Raw genomic sequence first — 18617 nt, forward strand, 5'->3', positions numbered from 1 at the left:
TGCGTTAGCTCCATGCTCAAGTGCTGAGGCAGCTATTGCTCACAGAATCAGGTTTCATCAATTAAAGCGAAGCAAAGAAAACGTGCACTATGAAGACATCGCTCAGATCACTTTTCAAACTCGGTTGCCAAAGTGGTTTAATAAAAGACCTTCTCGATTTCAAAATCACTCTGCTGGTGGAATGACAAAATTTGAGTCCTTTCTGATTTATACATTTATATGTCAAAAGATTGTTGCAAAGCACTTCATCAAAGTAATATTTTTTTTTTTCAGCTGACAATCTGAAAACCCTTCCTATTCTTTTTTTCTAAGCAAGAGCTAAAGTCTCAGCTGTAGTACATTTGTTGCTCTAATCTTTCATATTGCTGAACAGATGTCTAGCATTAATTTATGGATTTAGCATCCCTATGTTCTTTTTCCTTCCTTTCTCTCCTTACACCTGGCTGTTGGATCACATTTCACTAGTTATTATCTCCCTTACATACAACATGCTTAATACAAAACCAGACCTAAAAAAGCCTGATGATGCAGTGCATCTATGGTGGCGTTGTTTATGTAGTATCTCATTTGGCTATAAACCACAGCTGCCCCATTTTTCTCCTCCCCTGAAATACTTCATATTCATGTTTGCATTATGTCCTTCATTCATGTTGACTATGGCCCGGCTTGTCTTACACTGAGTGGGCCAGTGTTTACTCGATCTATTTTGTCATTTCGCATATTTACGTATCCTAGAAACGGCTGTATTTTTCTTGGAAGCCAGGTCTACTTGTAGGAAATGTGCGTTCGGTGAGTCAAGCCCCGTCGAGTCATCCTCGACACATTGTTCCGAAGATCTACGACTGTTTGTTTTATTTAAAAGTGGATGTCTTGAATGTTAATGGCACTGAGCGATGATATACCTGGGATTTATGAATGTTGTTAACAGAGCAGAGACAGAGCAGTAAGAACTGATATGATGGTCGCTCTGTAAATACTGCAAAGAGATTGAACAGTGGCAAACGATTCAGTTCTCAACTGCGAACACTTCCTAACCGCTTTTTATCTGCGATGCCCATTAGATTAAAGAGCATCTCAATGTGATTAAACTCTTGAAAAAAATCTATGAAGGTGTTTACCAGCCCTCTATTTCCAGACTCCAACACGCCTATTATTCGCTCCATTTCATGAAGATGCACTTTTGAGAAGCGGCCTCGCTGCCTGGACTTTGCCCTTCTCTTAGTTTTTAAATGAGCCTTTAGGTCCTTGAAAAATCTGACTTGTTGTGAAAAAGACAGCTTAACTCTCTCTCTCCCTCCCTCACTGTCATTCACTGCTGTTATTTGCTGTATGCATTATGACAGATGGTAGGAAAGAGAGTAATGCTCTTTTGGTCTTCCCTATCAGCCTAATGGAGGTCACCTAGGGTTCTCCTCCTCTCTTGGCAGAAGGAACACGCCAATCTACATACACACTATTATTAGAGAGGCTCAACATTGCAAATAGCAGACAGTCCTTTTTTTTTTAGTTTCTTACATGTAGATGCATTTACTGTTGCTTTTGTAAGTTGCAACATTTATTGTCGCGACTGTTCCAGCGCTTAGTGTTTTACATAACAGACACAGTGAGGTACTGTATTCAGTGCGAGCTGCCATGACGGTGCCATGCTTTATAGTGAAGGGGGGGGTAGAGTGGTGAGCCTCTTAATTGACCTTGTGGGGGCCCATTGATTTAGCCCCACATGCATCTTCATTTTTGATAAATTATAAAGCCGTTAATTTGCAGAGGAAATGGCTGGGCCAGTCTGGAGCGCAGATGTGGCTAAAGCCGGCCTAACTGGCAGAGCGGGGGCCGTGCCAGGAGGCTCAGGGTGGAGGGTTGGGGGTTGGGGCTAATTGTAATGGGTAGATGGCTCTGGTTAGCCACAGTCTCTCCTGGGACCCCCCTCAGCTGCCCTCTGTTTACCAATCTAGAGGGCAGTGCCACCTCCAGATAAATAGCGTTTTTATTGGGATAAGCAGACGTTTATTGACTTGCGATTCTACATTGACTGGAACTCTGTAGGTGTTAATATGCAGTCGTCAGGAAATTGAAATAATTAAGGATGGTTTGCTACAGTGTAATTATTAGTCTACATAAGGGAAGCTGATTTTATTGGGGAACTTAAGATATTTTTTTTTTTACATTATATTTATCTATTGTTTTAATTTATTTAATTTTATGCTCATAAATGGGATTTGTCTTTGTTTGATGAATAAAATAATTGCACTTTAAAATATTTTCCCTAACCTTCAAATTTCAAATCCAAGAGGGGCTTTCTCCAAACCATCTGAAGAAGGCCAAGCTGATGTTCTTCTACACCCGCTACCCCAGCTCCAACATGCTGAAGATGTTCTTCTCAGACGTGAAGGTGAGCTCGCCGTTGACCGTTAACTATGTCGTGTGAAGTAGCACTGTCCCATTAGTCCAGATGGGTCCCAAACAGACGGCCAGCTCCCCCACCCCTCCACCCCCCAATTAAAATAACTGGCCTTAATCTCCTAGAAGAGAACAACACGGCATAGCACAAGTCCCACTTTCCCTTTTACTCACTTACGCTTTCATTTAAAACACTGATCATGAGAGTACTTTTTTTTTTTATTCTTTTATTCTGTCGCGTCACTGCTGGTTAGCGAGCACAAACAACTATTCTCTGTCTCTGTTAACTTGTTGGACGATAATTTCCTAGAGTTCCCATTCCCAACTGATCTGTGGAAGTGGGAGGCAGAGGGTGTTAAGAGCTGAGAAAATTAGAGGTTCGGCAGAAATGAACAAGCGAAAGCGGGAGGGGATGGAGAGGAGGAGGGAGACAACAAACAAAATGGAGCACAACAACACAAACAAAACAATGGCACCAATTGTCTTTTATTTACAACTTAATTTGTTGTTGATGCGTCATACAGGGAGCATACGGAGGAGAAATAATGTGACAGATTCAGGCCACATTATTTAAATGAGGAGAGCAGGGTCCTCTCACTCCCAGCTGCCCCTGTGCCGGGTCCAGGGTGACCACCTCATCCTCACACACATGCTTCTGTTGCATCCATCTAAATCTGCCAGCAGCTTAATACTCATGAGTACGTACTGCCATTCATCGCTCGCTGTTAGCGCTTATGCTCCAGTAGGAAATCATATCATTTAATGTCTCGAAAATACTTTCAATGTAATATTCAGAGAAAGCGGATTTATTTTTTAAATAAGTTTTTTTTTTGTTTTTTTTATTCAAGTCAATTCTGATTTCAGTGAAAACCCAAAAACTTCTCCTAATTCATTTATTTTGTACCTTCATTTTGAGACACAAAAGAGAAAGTTTATCAAAACCTTAAATTAAAGACGGCCCAATTACAATTCCCCCTTCAGACAAGGCTGTGAAATTCTGTACACGTTAAATTAACATTTTCCAAAACAAGGTCAGTGTCCTGGGAGAGATGGTTTTCAGGGCTGCTTAAGCTGAAGGGAACAATGGGTGGCATGTGTTTGTTGGATCAACTAGTATGTATGTAAGGGAATTAAGCATAAATTACTGACTAATTACGGCTGTATAAGCCTACGAAAGTTACATGAATTAGTGATTAAAGACGTTTAGGCACCATAATGATGGGATCTAAATAGGAAATAATGACTGTGGGAAATAGGTTGATTTGACAACTGTTTTACCTAAATTGTCTGTAATCGGATAATTAAAAAAAAAAACATTCTGCCTTTGTACTAGAGCAACTATTTAATCACTTAGTTGAACACAAATTTAGAATTAACTCTCTTTTTGGAAAATATTTTTTTTTACAAATGAATGGCTAAAATTATGTGCTACATTAATGTTGACTTGTATATTTGTAATAAAATGCAATCAAGATGTTTAAGACAAATCAATTAAAAACTCTGAAAAAGTCAATAATAATATTTTTTTATTATGAAAGCAATTATATATCTACAGTCAAGGCTGTAAAGTTCAATTGTAAATGTATTATGGCAAAGATCATTTGAATGATATCATACTTTTACCATGATGGTGGTGATGATGATGATAGATTGTAGCTCAGTCAGGAAGAGGAAGCTGCTTTTTTACAGGGAGTGCGCACCACTTGTGACTTCACGGAGTGAGCCTGTAGTCATAAAGAGATTAATACAGCCTTCCTTCACAGGAAAGCAACAGGAAACTGTGACAATCCAGTGATTGGAGTTCTTATGTAATGGATAATACCTTTGTACCTCCTCAGTATCTCTTTTTCGCATTTGTTCCTTGAACTGTGATCATATTTGCCACACAAAGTATTATAGAACACAGGGTCATTATCCTAATTATACTGCCAAACATTGTTCATCCTTTACACCTCTCTCGCCCCCTGTATTTCTGCCCATTTTAATCTACATAAATCTCATATGGCATATTCACATTACTTTGCGCATGGAGAGGTGGTCCACTGGCTTGGTTACCGTAGACTTTGAGGGCTAAATAAGAAGGGGTCAAAGGTTAAGAGGAGTATTAGCAGGACGATGGTGTGACACTGATTATGAGCAGTCAAAGCAAGTATGAAGCGGGGGTTATGTCACCCTGTAAGGGTTGAGGCGTATACGTTTCAGCAGGACAGCTCCAGTAAGGTCAACCATAGGTCAGGGAAATTATTTTAGCTGCTCAGGCTTTGTCACCCGGCTGCCTGACTGCCTTTAAACATACAGCATACCATGTACCATTAACAGCTGAATATCAAGTAACCTACTGGGGCACTTAGCTTACTTCCCTCTATAGAGCTCGACTTTTCCCAGATTCACAATCTAAGTGCATGCTGTGTGTGTGTGGTGGGGGGGGGAGTCTTAAAATGCACAGACCCCCGTATAAGTAGCGTCCCCACCAAGCATGTGTGAAAGCCTGTATTGTCCATGTTTAACAGAGGAAACGTGCGGAGTGACAGGTCAAGTCTTCCCCCGGTGTCTTGGAAAGAGCGGATCTCTGTCACCAGAGGAATAATCTTTCACAGTCCCGTGAGCAAGAGTGTGTGAAATGTTCTCGCTCCCGTACGTACACCCTTGTTCTCTGAGTCAACTGCTGCCCGGACACATTACAGGCGTCAGACTGATTTGTTTTATGAATCTTTTGAGCGTGCTCATTGGATATATAAGTTTTTTTTTTTTTTTTTGTGGGGGTAGAGAATAACAGGATGAGGTGTCCCATGGGAAGCATTGCATTTTGTGTTCTTAGAACAGCACTGGAAATGATGTCCAGAATAATAGGTTTTATGAAACGTGTGTGTTTGTGTGTGTGCGGATTTTGCACACATACGCAGAAGCCTCTTGCTGATTTAAGAGTGGACTGTGATTGCAACTAAATGTTGTCTAGTAAAGTTACTTTTAACCTTTATTTAAGATAATTTATTAAATAATTTTTTTAAATAAATATTTCTATCTGAAATTTGAATTTATAAAAAAAGATATATATTAAAATACAACATAATAGCAACAACATCAATAAAAATTCATTCATTATAATGAATAAAATCCAAACAAAATGGGTACTGAAAATATATGCATATGTACACATGAAATTGAAACATAACTTCAAAAAAGTTACTTGTCCATTTAAGAACTGGACTTGCGTGAATACCAACACATCTCACTTTCTCTCCCACAATCCCACTAAGAAAAATGATTGCGTTTGCAAGTGTTTTTTTCATGCCACGATGTATCATTTAATGTTTTGTTCAGTGCATGTGGTGGCTAAGAGCTGAGAGAGCTAGACTGGTTATTTTCGTTTGACAAGCAGATGACATGATCCTTAATTGCTGAGTTGTCACGTTCCAGCAACGTGGCTCCATTGTCCCCCGAATCTCTGGTATTTCTATTGGGCAACAATGCTTTTTAAATCTCCCTTTATACAGCGCTGCCAAACGATGTCATGCGGACTTACTTTTCTGCGCTCTCCATTATGTCATCCACTAGCCATTCTAGAAAAAAATTCCCCCCTCTCTCGCCTTTTATCCGTCTCTTCTGCAAGCCCCACTCATATGAGACAATGTCTTATGACAATAGAAGAGCCTAATCTCCATGTCAAAGCAATTTTCATTCCCCAGTGAGCAGTCTGCTATCATTTTGTAATGTTTTGTTTCTTATTCTAAAAGAATTAAGGGGATGGTGGGGGGGCCGGAGTAAGTCGTCACGGGGGCCGGCGTTCTTATCTCAGTGTCTGGAAATTTGGACAGTGCATTTCGCTCCGCAGATAAAGTGGAAAAAAGAAGGCCCTCGAGTTCAGTAGATCCTAATAGGTTTAACGTCTATTGAAACGGGGGTAAGCGAGAGATCAGATAGCCTTGCTTCTTTGGCTGTTCTTTTTTTCTTTTCAAACCCCTGTTCTCGCTCGCTGTTAGGCTGAATGAAGGCAGAGGCGACACACAGGCCAAATGTATAATTCCTAGATAGGTTAAGTACATGTTTGAACTTCTGCAGACTGATGCCTCGGGATGACGACTTAATCATTTTCTGCTGAATTATGGGAGAAGAACCCTGGCGGTGGCGCAGTAATTATGCTCTCGGCTGGCCTTTTGGGGAAACCTATCAGCCTGTCGTGGCTTCTGACTCTTTCTCCGACTCGGATTCCCCGCTATGAATTCTCATTCACATCATTATCTTAAATTTGCAAGCATGGAGACAAGTTTCTACACGGTAATTACATCTACCCTCGGAAAACACGGCCGCCCTCCCCCCTCTTTGTTCCTTGTCCTTCCTCTTTTTTCTCCTCATGCTCGATCTCTCTCTCTCCTCAGCTGTCATCTAAACAGAGGCCTGCATGTTCTCATGGCCACAGATAGATAAGTGCTCACTGTTGATTTTTGATTAATGCTCTTTGAGGGTATGGAAGGGGAGGCAAAGGCAATGAAGGCTTGATGAACACCCGTAATGACAAAAGGCAGGAGGCTGCGTGTCAGAGCAGCCAACAGAAAGCCCGTCAGATTTATAGCTTTTAACTTGGCTACATTCAGCTCAGCTGTCCTGTACATTCACACTCTTGGCAGACACAGCTTTTACGCACGCACGCACACACACACATCAACACACACGTAGCTGAACACACAGAAAGTACCAAAGGCTGTCGCACAGGTCATTTGCTGAGGTCATGGGGCAAGTACACAGGGCAAACGGAGCACTGTGTATTTACTGATCGAGGATCAGGCACTCCAAATATAGCTTCCACAACAGTGTACGAGGGCCAGCTTTGAGTTACTGAGCTATTCAACTAGAGCAGAACTTTTTATTTCATTTTGATTTCTTAACTCAGTTTCACTTCACTCGGTTTTTAATGTGGGGAAAAGACCTGGGGCTTGTCAGAATTAACTTTGCTACCTGATATGTAAATTTGCCGTCACTGCATTATGGGCTATTGACACAATTATAATTTCATCTACTCAACCCTGAACTGTTTGCATTTGCGCACAACAGCAAATATCCCAACCGATCGTGTAAGCCTTGTTGGGGAAAAAAAAAAAACACCCCACTGACCAATCTTTCTCAGCTACGGGTTTGTTTGCTTACCCATCATCCTCAAGGACAATGTGAAGTAAACTCGTTTGTAGAAACAAATGTCTTATCTGTTGTTCTGACATTTAAGGGTCTCACTGGCTAACCAGATTAGAGGTTAGTCACACCTGATTTTTTAGTTTTCAGAAAACACAGACTAAAGATTGAAATATTTGGAACCTTCTTGTGTAAGTTTTTCCGAAAAAAAAAGCATAATTTAAAAAAATATATTTTAGCATTAATAATAATAATATTTCTAATATTTATTTTTCTTGTGATAACATACATATAAATAGCTTGTGTTACAGGGTCACGAAAAAATCATTTATAATAAAAAAAAAACTTTACACTTTAAAAAAAGCACAAAGGCACTCTTTAAATATGAAAATGAATTTCTCTGTGCTGGACCGATCTCACAAAAGTAACAAATCTTACAAAAAGTGTTTCTCTTTTTTCCCCTCTCTCTCTCTCTCTCATAGTTCAACCGCTGCATCACATCACAGCTGATCAAGTGGTTCAGTAACTTCCGTGAGTTTTACTACATCCAGATGGAGAAATTTGCTCGGCAGTCCATCAACGACGGTGTGACAGGGGTAGAAGAGCTGAGCGTGAGCCGGGACTGCGAGCTTTTCCGCGCTCTCAACATGCACTACAACAAGGCCAACGACTTTGAGGTGAGCCTTCGTCCGTTCCGTTTGTTTCACACTACTAAGCAACTGCATTCACCTTATCAGGCCACACTGTATTACGAGGTGAGATTCAAGCAGTGATGCATAAGGTATTACTTTGAATCCTTTCCGTTAATGTTAGCGCAGTTCAAAGCTTTAAAATTAATACAGCTAAATGATCTCTTTATATGATTAGACAATGAATGGCAAGCTGTTCATCCCGTAAACCCCCCCCCCCCCTCCCTCCCTCCTCGCCGTACTCCTGGGGTAAAGTGAACAAGAATTTTTCTCTTTTTTTTTGGGCTGAAACACAGTCATGCATCTGTCTGTTTGATGAGGCAAACAGGGAGCGATGCTTCAGGCCCAAGTGTCCTTGTCAAATACAATTTGCAGAGCTCACATTTACCGCTCAGCTCACTATCAATATCTGCCCACTGGGACTCTGGTCATTCAAACACTATCCTTACAACATCATCATCATTTAGCTGACTATTAGCAAAAAATCTGCCCCTGTTCGCCTCCCCCCCTTTCATTTAGATCAGGTCAAAGACAAGGTTTATTGTGATTGCAGGTACAGAGAACCTGGCACACCACACCTTTCGTGACCAGGAAGATATTTAGGGACATGATCCCTATTTTCATATATAAATGCAAGATTTGCATGGCTGTGGAAGAAAGTGCAGGGCACCATGAATAAGACTGTTGTTGGTAGAGAAGTCGAACCGAGGGAGAGATTGTTTTGCATATCAAGAGCCACAAAGGCTGCACAGGTGTACAAGCAGGACCGCCTGAAAGACTTTCCCAAATGCTCATTTTCCATGCAAGGAAAACTCGATCTTTGATGCAAATTTCAGCGCCCTAGTCTGTTCCTTTTTTTCTACCGGGCCGGCTCACGCCATGTCTTGTCTAGCATGCGGCGATATCCCACAGCAAGTCCGTGCCGCAGAGAGAGGTCACACAACCTTTGGCGGTGCAAAGGGACACTTCATGCTGAGGCTTTTTTTGTACTAAATTTTCTCTTCTCCACCTGTCAGACTGCAAGGCATGAAACTGGAACCCTCGCCGATTCAGCAAGTTGCTCTTTCTGCCAAATTTAGCATCATCAAAGTACCACCTTGCTAGCTCCTCCTGAATGAATATACCCTCTGTTGTGCTGATCGTTTGATGTTAATCTAGTCTGTCAATGTGCACCAGTAATGTGCTTCCTCCTCCTTTGAGACTTTCTTTTTTGTAGTTGGGCCCTGTCATTTCTCTCTCCCTCTCTTTCATTGCACTTCCTTTTCGCTGCCTTGTGTCTTTCATCCTCTTCGAATGTACTCACCCCTCACTTTCCCATTACAAACTTTTTAATGACATAATTGTCACATTCCTCATGGTGGATTGAGCAAAGGCCGTAATTAAAGGAGCTTCATTAATTGCCTTCAATGCACTTGTGTTGTTCTCACCAAGCTTGCTGTTTTCTTTCAAGTTGTTTATCCTTCATTCGGCTCCTCCTCCATCGTGCTGTCTCGATACACCATCATTTTTCTCCTAATTACTGCCCTGTTTGTCTTAGCTGGACAATGGCACAAATGAACACAATCAAGGACATTTGCATAGACACAGCTTATGATGTCCGGACCCTGAAAGGCTCCCCCCCAAAAAAGAGAGAATCCCCCTTTCTCGTCTTCTCTCCTAAACAGAGCCGCCAGCAATGTGGCAAGTGTTATCTCTTAGCTGAAGGGGTTTCTCTATGTACAAACCAGATATGATCATGCCTAACAGGCCTGCTTAACTGTTGTCTGGAAACATCATTTGTTTATTCTGCATAGGCTAATGGACACATTAGAATATATTTTTTTAAAGGGGTTGTTCACTTAAGCATGAAAATTTGGTCATTATTTGCTAGGTCCTTCCAAACTATGCTGTTATTTTCTTTCCACTGAACTCAAAAGGAGGATTTCTTAAGGGTTTTCATCCAGCTCTTTTCCAACAACTAGAGCTCATTCATATAATATAAAGAAGGCACCATAAAAGAGGTCCATATGACGTGTGTGCTGTATTTAAAGTCTTTTGAAGTCATGTGACAGCTCTGTGTGAGGAACAGACTGAATATAGGCTGTTATTTACAGAAAAATTGTAGCTATTAAACTATGAAATTTTGAAAAAATGAAGATTGTCAGTGCATAATTGAATTCCTCGAACAAAGCTATTTTATGGCTTCTGAAGACTTTTTTTGTTGTCTATTTTGGAACTTGACTGGCTTTATGGAAAAGAGCTGCATAAACATTTTTCTAAATTTCTTTCAGTGAGTGTGAAACATATTTGGTGAACAAATCCTTTAAAGTCTAAAAAAAGTTACAGAGCATTTAATCGTTCAAAGAAAGCGAACACCTGTTAAATCTCGCAGCACAGTTACGCATTGTTAGCCAAAGTGGTTTCCATGCCCTGTAATTGTGGCATCTGGTTCTCAGGAGCCGTCTTCACACTTACTGTATCACATCACAGGCACCATTGAAGAGTTCTAAGAGGGGTGGGGTCCACGGGCTCCACTGGGATAAGGAGACATTTTTATGACAGCTCTGGGAAGGTCTCATCTTTCGGCCACAAAATAGTTCAAGGCTCTTCTGTCAAACCCCCCTGAGTGTCCTCCCCCCCAACTTGCCCTAGACTCGCCTTGTCTTCAGTCCTTGTACCCTCCTCCCATGAACCGGCTGAGGAGAGCATAGAGAAGGCTTAGTCTCTTGCTCTCTTTCTTTGGTCCCTGTGATCTCTGAGCCTTTTTGAAAAATTGTTGGTGGCCATATACCCACAGCACACTCACACAGACCTCCTTTGACTTCAAGAGTTTCTCGTCTTGGTATCTTTTGGCTATCAGGTGTCCGTGGCTATTATCATTCTGAGTGAATGAAACTTAGAGACTTTGTTTGTTTCCCACTCACATATTAGTTTTGTTTGTGTGGCGAAATTCCAAGGTTAAAAAGATACCGTTATAGTTGAGGGAATACTTAAAAGGTGAAGTGTGTAATTTCTGCGCCGCTAGCGTCAACAAACGGAACTGCAAAATTAATGACTTTAATTAACAAACTCTCCCCTCCTCTGCCATTGGTCGATCAAACAGATAGCCCCGCCCAAAATACACACCATTGGTTGAGCCAGTGTTGCTGTTGTAGGGCTGCGCAAACAAACAGAGCCAAAGTGTTTATCCTTTTAAGGGAAATCAACATAATTATAAAGCTTACTTATTATTTCATATTAAGGTGGAATATTATATAAATACTTAAATAAGAATTATATAAGATATAAGACAATAAGACAAATATAATGTAAATGATGATACAAGACAATAAGACAAACACATAATGTAAATGATGCAATTTAAGATGCTCTAACCAGCAACACTCCCCCTTGAAAAAGATCAATTATCCAACATCCAACACGTCCCCCTCTTCTCCAGGTTTCTCTTCCCTTTTGTTTCTTCTCTCGTCTCCTCTTGTCCATGTCTGGTGTGACCTACCCCAAAGGCCTTCATTATTAATTGTCCTTTGGAGACAGGGAAAAGTTCAAAGACTGTGCGGATGGTCCCTTTACTGCGACCGTCTATTGTCTAACATTCATCTCCCTTTACCCTTGTTCCAGGAGTGTATTATCTCCCCTGCCTCATGAGAAAAGAAGGTTATCAATAAGAGCGTAGAGAGCTGCCATCGTGACTGCCAGGAGGTCCTGGCCTCCCAAGTCCACACACAGCTCCCCCACAGAGGGCTAGTTTACTGTTGTTTATCTTTGAGCTGCTAGCTTGTGCCACGCTACACTAGCACATCTTAGGATCAGGCTCTGGTTTCACTTCTTCCTCTCTGACCTCACACTGACCTGCGGTGTGGTCTGCCAGCTCACCTCACGCTTCCATTATAACGCCACTCAAAGCTACGGACGGTGCTATGAGATAGTGTGGACGTTTAAAGGATACATTAGGGAGGATTCAGCTTAATCTTTGTTGTAACCCCTATACATCTCATTTTCTTCCTGGGGAAAAACTAAAACGTGTAGCATTAAAAAAGAATTCTCTACAGGCTCTACCCTCTGTGCTCTGACAAGGAGGCTAAAGACTGCAGTCTCTAGCGTCAGTCGCTAGAGCGCCTCTTGAGATCAGGGGAGTGAGGTTTAACCTGCAGTATGCAGCTCTTGACTAGCTGGCTTCCGTTAAACACATATAATGTTATTTAATGTTCAAATTAAATAAAAAATGCTTCAATTATGAGTTTAACATTTATCTCTTAATATTCAGAACAGTCTCAATATCAAAACCGAATTTGTTGTTGTGAATTTTAACCCGCATCTTATACGCAGCAAAAGTATATACAATATCCGCTCAAATGAAACCAAAGACAAAGTCAGACTTGGTGCCCCATTGTATGGCAAGCGCACACGCAGCTGGGATGGCACCCCTCACAATAAGTGTTCTGTGGTGAACCCTTAGCACGTCATGTGATATAAAGAGTCACTGTGGTCAGATGATGCAGACTATTGTCTTCAAGGGCTCTTGGTCACAATCATCTTCCTCTCTCTAATTAGATCATACTGTCTGATGGACTGACACTTACAATTACAACACTTATTTTACAGGAAGAAAAACGCCCCTGCAATGTAGCAGTAGAATCTAAGTGTAAATTTGTCTAGGTGTATTTATTTTGACTAAGAATAAAACAGAAAGTTAGAACAATTACAAATATAGAGTAGCCCTATATAATACAAATAGGATATAAAAATACTTCTATGCTTTAATATCAAGAACAATTGGTTTAGCAGTATGCCGCTAACAGCCTCTTATACTCGGTGCTGAATCAATTCATCACTGGAGAGCTGATGGATAGGAGACTATAATGCATTTCCTCTTTTTTCTCTACCGCTTTGCTATAAATGTCACGCTTCGCGGTTCCCCTTCACACAGTACCATCCCCAGCCGAACGTAATAGAGCTCTATGAAAACAAACTCCCATCATATTAGCTTAGTTATTACCATGCTTCACGTCAGAGAAGCTCCAGTAATCTAGTTATAGGACGACACTTGGGTTCTGTTCCCATTGCAGCCGCTGATAGAATAAGCCTCGCACTCTTTATGTCTTTATTGAATGCACTTTAGGCAATATTTTAAAATTAGACTGGCAGATAGTGAATTTAACAGTAGTCAGGTTTAACTAAAATATATATTTTTTCTTTTACCTGCCATTTAAAGGGAATATCCATTCCCATGTCTTTTATAGATGAGATCACTCGCAGGGTCTGTGTGATTTCTTCTCATGCAACTCTTGTGGGAACTGAAATTCCTCAGCATGTTGGTTAATCATTAGTGGAGGTGACCTGGAGAACGCAACAGTACAGCACATTACATCCAATGGCCTTGACTGTACTTACCAAGGGACATTGTAATCGCTGCCATCAAATCTGCATTAAAGACTTATCTTTTGTTTGTTAATAGCACAAATAGCAACATCAACAAGGAGATGTAATTTACTAATTCATAATGGAAGGTGCAACGAAAGCACACCTATTTTAGACTGCTTCACTTACCAAACACAAAGAGTTTTTTCAGCCTAACTGTCTGGTGATGGCGGTTTAGAGGGACTTAAAGCCAAACTGCTGTAGGCACTCTATATTGTATATTACTCAGTGAAACAGAGACAGAAATTAGATAAGAGTGTGTGATGCTTTCAGGCAATGTTTTTTTTTTTCAGACAAAATGACTTATTAATGGTCACTAAGTTGCACAGAGGGACCAAGCCCTGCAGTCTTCAGCACCAGCCAAAGAAAACTACTACTACTACACACACACACACAGAATAAATCATAGATGTATTACATACCGTTCAAGCTAAATTCTTCCCCTCACGCTATAAATTTAATGAGTGTTTCATTTAACTACTTTATAACTTAATGACTGCATATAACTGACTACTCAAGAACATCTTGTACACAACAAAAGAAATTTTTAGTCAGTATTTTTGTCTTGTTTTCCAGTAAAAATATTAAAATAGCTTTAAAACAAAATGAATTCACTTAAAATGTACTTAATTATTTTCTTGTTTTATGCTAAACATCAATAGTATTTAGATAATTGTAACAATATATTGATACCATATCACTGTTATTGTCGGTTTGGTCAATACTGGATGTATAATAAAATTTTTATTACCAGTATTTTTACATTTCTATTACTTAGCCGCCATCTAACGCCCACTTAAAGTTAATCTTTAGTAACCAAATTTAATAACTGTTAAATGTAATGTTTGGCAAATTTCAGAATATCTTTTTTTTTTCATTCTGTACATTATAATTTTGATGCCTAAATTCACCTATAACAATTGGGATTGGTTTTTAGTCTTTTATTTTGAATTTATTTAGACAAAGCAACAATATTTTGATACTTGTTATTTATTGGTTATTGGCCATAGTATGAAAATAATTATCAAAAATAAATGTCAGCAAAATAAGTTTCAGAATTCTTATACAATTTTGTAACATTTCATTTTAAGGATGTTCAGGAATTGTCTTTACTGGAAAACAAGAAAATGAAAATGTATATGAAAATACCATTTAAATGGGTATTTTAGGACTAAGAACACAGGATGAACTTGACCGTGTCCCACCAGCAAGCATCACATGCTTCCTGCCCTAAAGTGTGACATTGTGGCACTGAATATACACTTCCTTTAATTGCCTCTCAGCGTTAAGTGCTGGCTGCCATGGGCTGGAATTCTGTTGTCATGAAGGGACCTGTGACAGAACATAAACAGGGCGTTAAGTAGTTTTTTAAGTAGGGCCTGCAAGCTTGCTGGAACTCCTTCCTCCTAAAGATAAGTTCCTGAAGTGGCACAAACAGAGAAACACCTGCCAGTGTCAGTGCCAATCTTTATAGCTTTCTACAAATAGTTTTTGATGGAAAGTTCTTCGTCGGAGCAGGCGGGCCTCCTTTTTTTCACCCAGACTCCTTCCATGTTCTCTCATGTCACCTTGTGTGCAGTCTGCTCAGTGACACCACTGGTGATTATGTCATTATTTTGCTCCAGGGGGTTCAAACACATCTGTAGCACTCGTGCACGGCTTTCTCCAAACCCTGGCACATCTCCCACCCGACCGCCCCGTCTATGTCTCCCTCCCTCTTCTCTTCATTAGTCTCGGTGCCAGATCCTTTCTTCAGCCAGACAAGAAAGACCCAACTCCAAGCTGCCTTTCTCCTCCTCCTGCCTGCTCCAGTCCTTAGGCCATTCTGTCCTCCGTCTCCCCCCTCCTTCTCCTCCAGATGTCCCTCTTTCTCTCTTTCCCTCCCTCAAACACTCTCTTCTTTCATGGGGTTCAACTGCAATTTGAGACAAATGACTTCATAACCTTTAGCCCAAGCAGGTTTGAACCCAGACCCTCCTCTAGGTCAGAGACCTACTGCCCCTGAATTTTGAAGTGCACATGTCATTGTGGCATTGTTTGCTTTAGTAAATGCAGTGATATTGAAGGGTGAAAGGACAAATCCGATTAAGCATAATAAACATTCTTCATTAAATGAATAGTTCAACCAAAAATGAAAACTCATTATTACTGAGCCTCGTTCCAAACCTTAATGACTTTCTTTCTTCCATGAAACACAAAACAATACATTTCCAGTAATATACTGGTCCTTCTTTTTCAATGAAATGCAATGTATTCATGTATGCACTATATTTCTAGTCTTCAAAAGCCATCTGACAAATTAATGTGACAAATCGGTCAGTTGGAGAACCAGACCAGTGTGATTTGTGAACAAATAATTCAGTTTTTGTGCACTGAATCAACCTTACATTGTAAAGTTCTGTCCCCAAAGTTCACATTACTTTTCTTATAAGCTTATTCTTTTTAAAAAAAATCTAATTTTGTGTTCCATCAAGAAAAAAGCATGTAAAAATGGTTATTTTTTTCTTTTTCTGGCTGAACAATTCCTTTTATAATGCTTGTTTCATCTTCTGTGAAAAAAAAAAAAAACAGCGAATGACCTTATTTAAAGGTGAGCGCAAATATATCCACTCACACACACACACACACACACTCACTATGTGCCAGCGTGCCTTGAGAAATGGGCATATGGTGCTTGCTCAAAGTTTTCTTAAGTATGAAAAATAGTTTTCATCAAGGCCAATGCAGAATCAGCAGCAAAATGCGCATGTTTGTCCAGCATTTTCAGTGAGAACCTAGGCGTGCTTCAAGGTTGCCTGGACAGTTTGTGGAGCTCAATTGCATCACAGTGGGTTTTGAAAGAATCTTTATCAGAGAGGGAAACATGCAATCTGTTTGCCTGATTGACACTCCAGCCAAGAGTTTATCAAACTGCAAGGTTTTGCTTTCTATGTGCTATTGATTAGCTGGAGCCGAATGTCCAGCGTTCAGTTTAACGTTTCTCGTTCAACGGGATGTTGTTCTTTTGAAGTTAAGTCTAGCTCCAGGACAAGCAGTGATAGAGAGAAACTGAGAGGGAGTGGGTGGGAGGTGAGAGGGGTGGACTCTTATGCTTTCAGCCCCCTGGCCTTGAGACTTGTTTGCGCTCTGTCAATCCATTATCTCCTGGAAAAAAAACTCAACCTCCTGCAATAGTTTAAAAGGTCTTTATTTTGTTGTTCTTCATTTCTTTCTACTGGAATACGTGCCCTAAAATATATATATCAAACAACAGAATAAAGAACTTTGAGGATCCTTACCAGTAGTAAAAGAGAAGTGTTCGCTTCTCAGATTAAAGATCGAGATGGGGAAATGGTGATAATGGTAAAGCATTTCACAGTTTCCTTACAATATAGGTTCATGATTTCAAAAAAAAAAATATATATATATATTAAATTATTATTATTTGTGTCATATCAAAAGATATATCGACTTCATTTCAATCGTAACAATGTTGCATCATCATCACTGAAACTGTGAAATGCTTTAGATTTGTGAGATCCTCTCCTTTTTTTCTCCTCGACAATCTCTGAGAAATCTTACTGGCCAGCAGGTGAATTTATCACCTTTGACTGGACAGGTTGGCCTGAGCAAATATAAGCCGTAAGATACAACAGCTCCAAACAAAGGCAATATCAAACAGGAGCCGCAATGAAATGGAAAGTAGACTCTTCCCCTTTAATGATTAACTCTGGTGAGAAAACCAGGACTTTCCTCTGAAGAAGAAACTCTTAGCAGGGACAGAGAGTGGGTCTGGGTTTTCAGTTCCCCACCCTGTGGCCTTTTGAGATACAAACGTTTCACAGACCGTGTCTTCGTCTGCGGTACTCGTCCATGACATTTCCCACACACAAGCATTCGCTCAGCCCTCCTTCCCTTCCCCTCCCCACGCAAGTCCTTGATTTGTATGGCAGTTATCTGGAGGTAAGTCTCTCCTCAATCAATATTTACCCAACAAACAGAGTAGATTCGGGGGCAGTTTGTATAGAGGGCCCAAGTGCACACGCAGTGGGGTGAATGAATGCTGGTTGAAGTACCGGGGCTGCTGATCATGACTGCTCCACATGTCTCCCCCCTCTTTCACCTCTTGTCTTATGTTTCTCAGTGGAGGGGCGATATAATATCCCTCTTTTCATAAGACGGTCTCTGTGTCCTCTCATCCTTGGCAACAGCAGCGCTGAGGATGCAGTGCTGCCAGAAAACTGATCAAGCTGGGGGGCAGGAACCGGTGGCCAGCTAGTCTTATTTGTAATGATACTAAATAAAACAAATCAGTTAAAAGTGATTTTTCAACACGGATTAAACTGAACTGGCAGAATTTGTGGCGTAATGTTGATCATCACAGAAAATAATTTGGACTTGTCCCTCCTCTTAAAAATAAGCAAAAATCAAGGTCACGATGAGGCACTTACAATGGAAGTGAATGTGACCATTTTTAGAGGATTTAAAAGCAGATATGAAGCTATTAATTAAAAACAACACTTTTGTTAAAACTTTTGTATTTGTCACTTGTGTAATTTTAGAGTTTATGACATTGCGTTGTCATAAAAAGAAAAGGTTACTGAGGGTTTTTTTACACTAAAATCATTTTAACACATTTTGTGGCCATATATTGAAACAGAGAGTATTTTAATGATTATGAATTGGCCCCATTTACTTCCATTAACAAAGGACAAGTCAACACTATTTTTTTGTGACCACAAATGCTGTCAACTTAACTTGAACCCTGAACCTGAAATATCCCTGTTAATGTTGTTTCAGGTATATTAGTTTATTAATATGATGTATTACCATGAATAGCAAAGAAAATCGGATCTTGGAACTGCTGGAAGTAATTGAGTAATCACTTACGCTTTCACGCTTTTTCACATCATCTACAGCCAAGAAGTGAAACACAGCGTGACAGCGTGCAACAAAACACGGCGGCCACCGGCACACGTAGTCTTTTCTTTATTAGTATTAATTTTCTCCGAGGGCTCTGTGAGCCAT

General features: G+C 40.3%; 1 protein-coding gene across 1 annotated transcript in view; it reads left to right on the forward strand.

Moving 5' to 3' along the window:
* Positions 1–18617, forward strand: part of prox1a (prospero homeobox 1a) — a 29905-nt gene that overhangs the window by 5899 nt on the left and 5389 nt on the right. The window contains exons 3-4 of the mRNA XM_081394105.1: positions 2291–2389; positions 8004–8198. Coding sequence (XP_081250231.1) covers positions 2291–2389; positions 8004–8198 — 294 coding nt within the window. The remainder of the gene's footprint in view (positions 1–2290; positions 2390–8003; positions 8199–18617) is intronic.

Source organism: Scardinius erythrophthalmus (assembly GCF_964197995.2).
Source record: "Scardinius erythrophthalmus genome assembly, chromosome: 19".
Lineage (NCBI taxonomy): Eukaryota > Metazoa > Chordata > Actinopteri > Cypriniformes > Leuciscidae > Scardinius > Scardinius erythrophthalmus.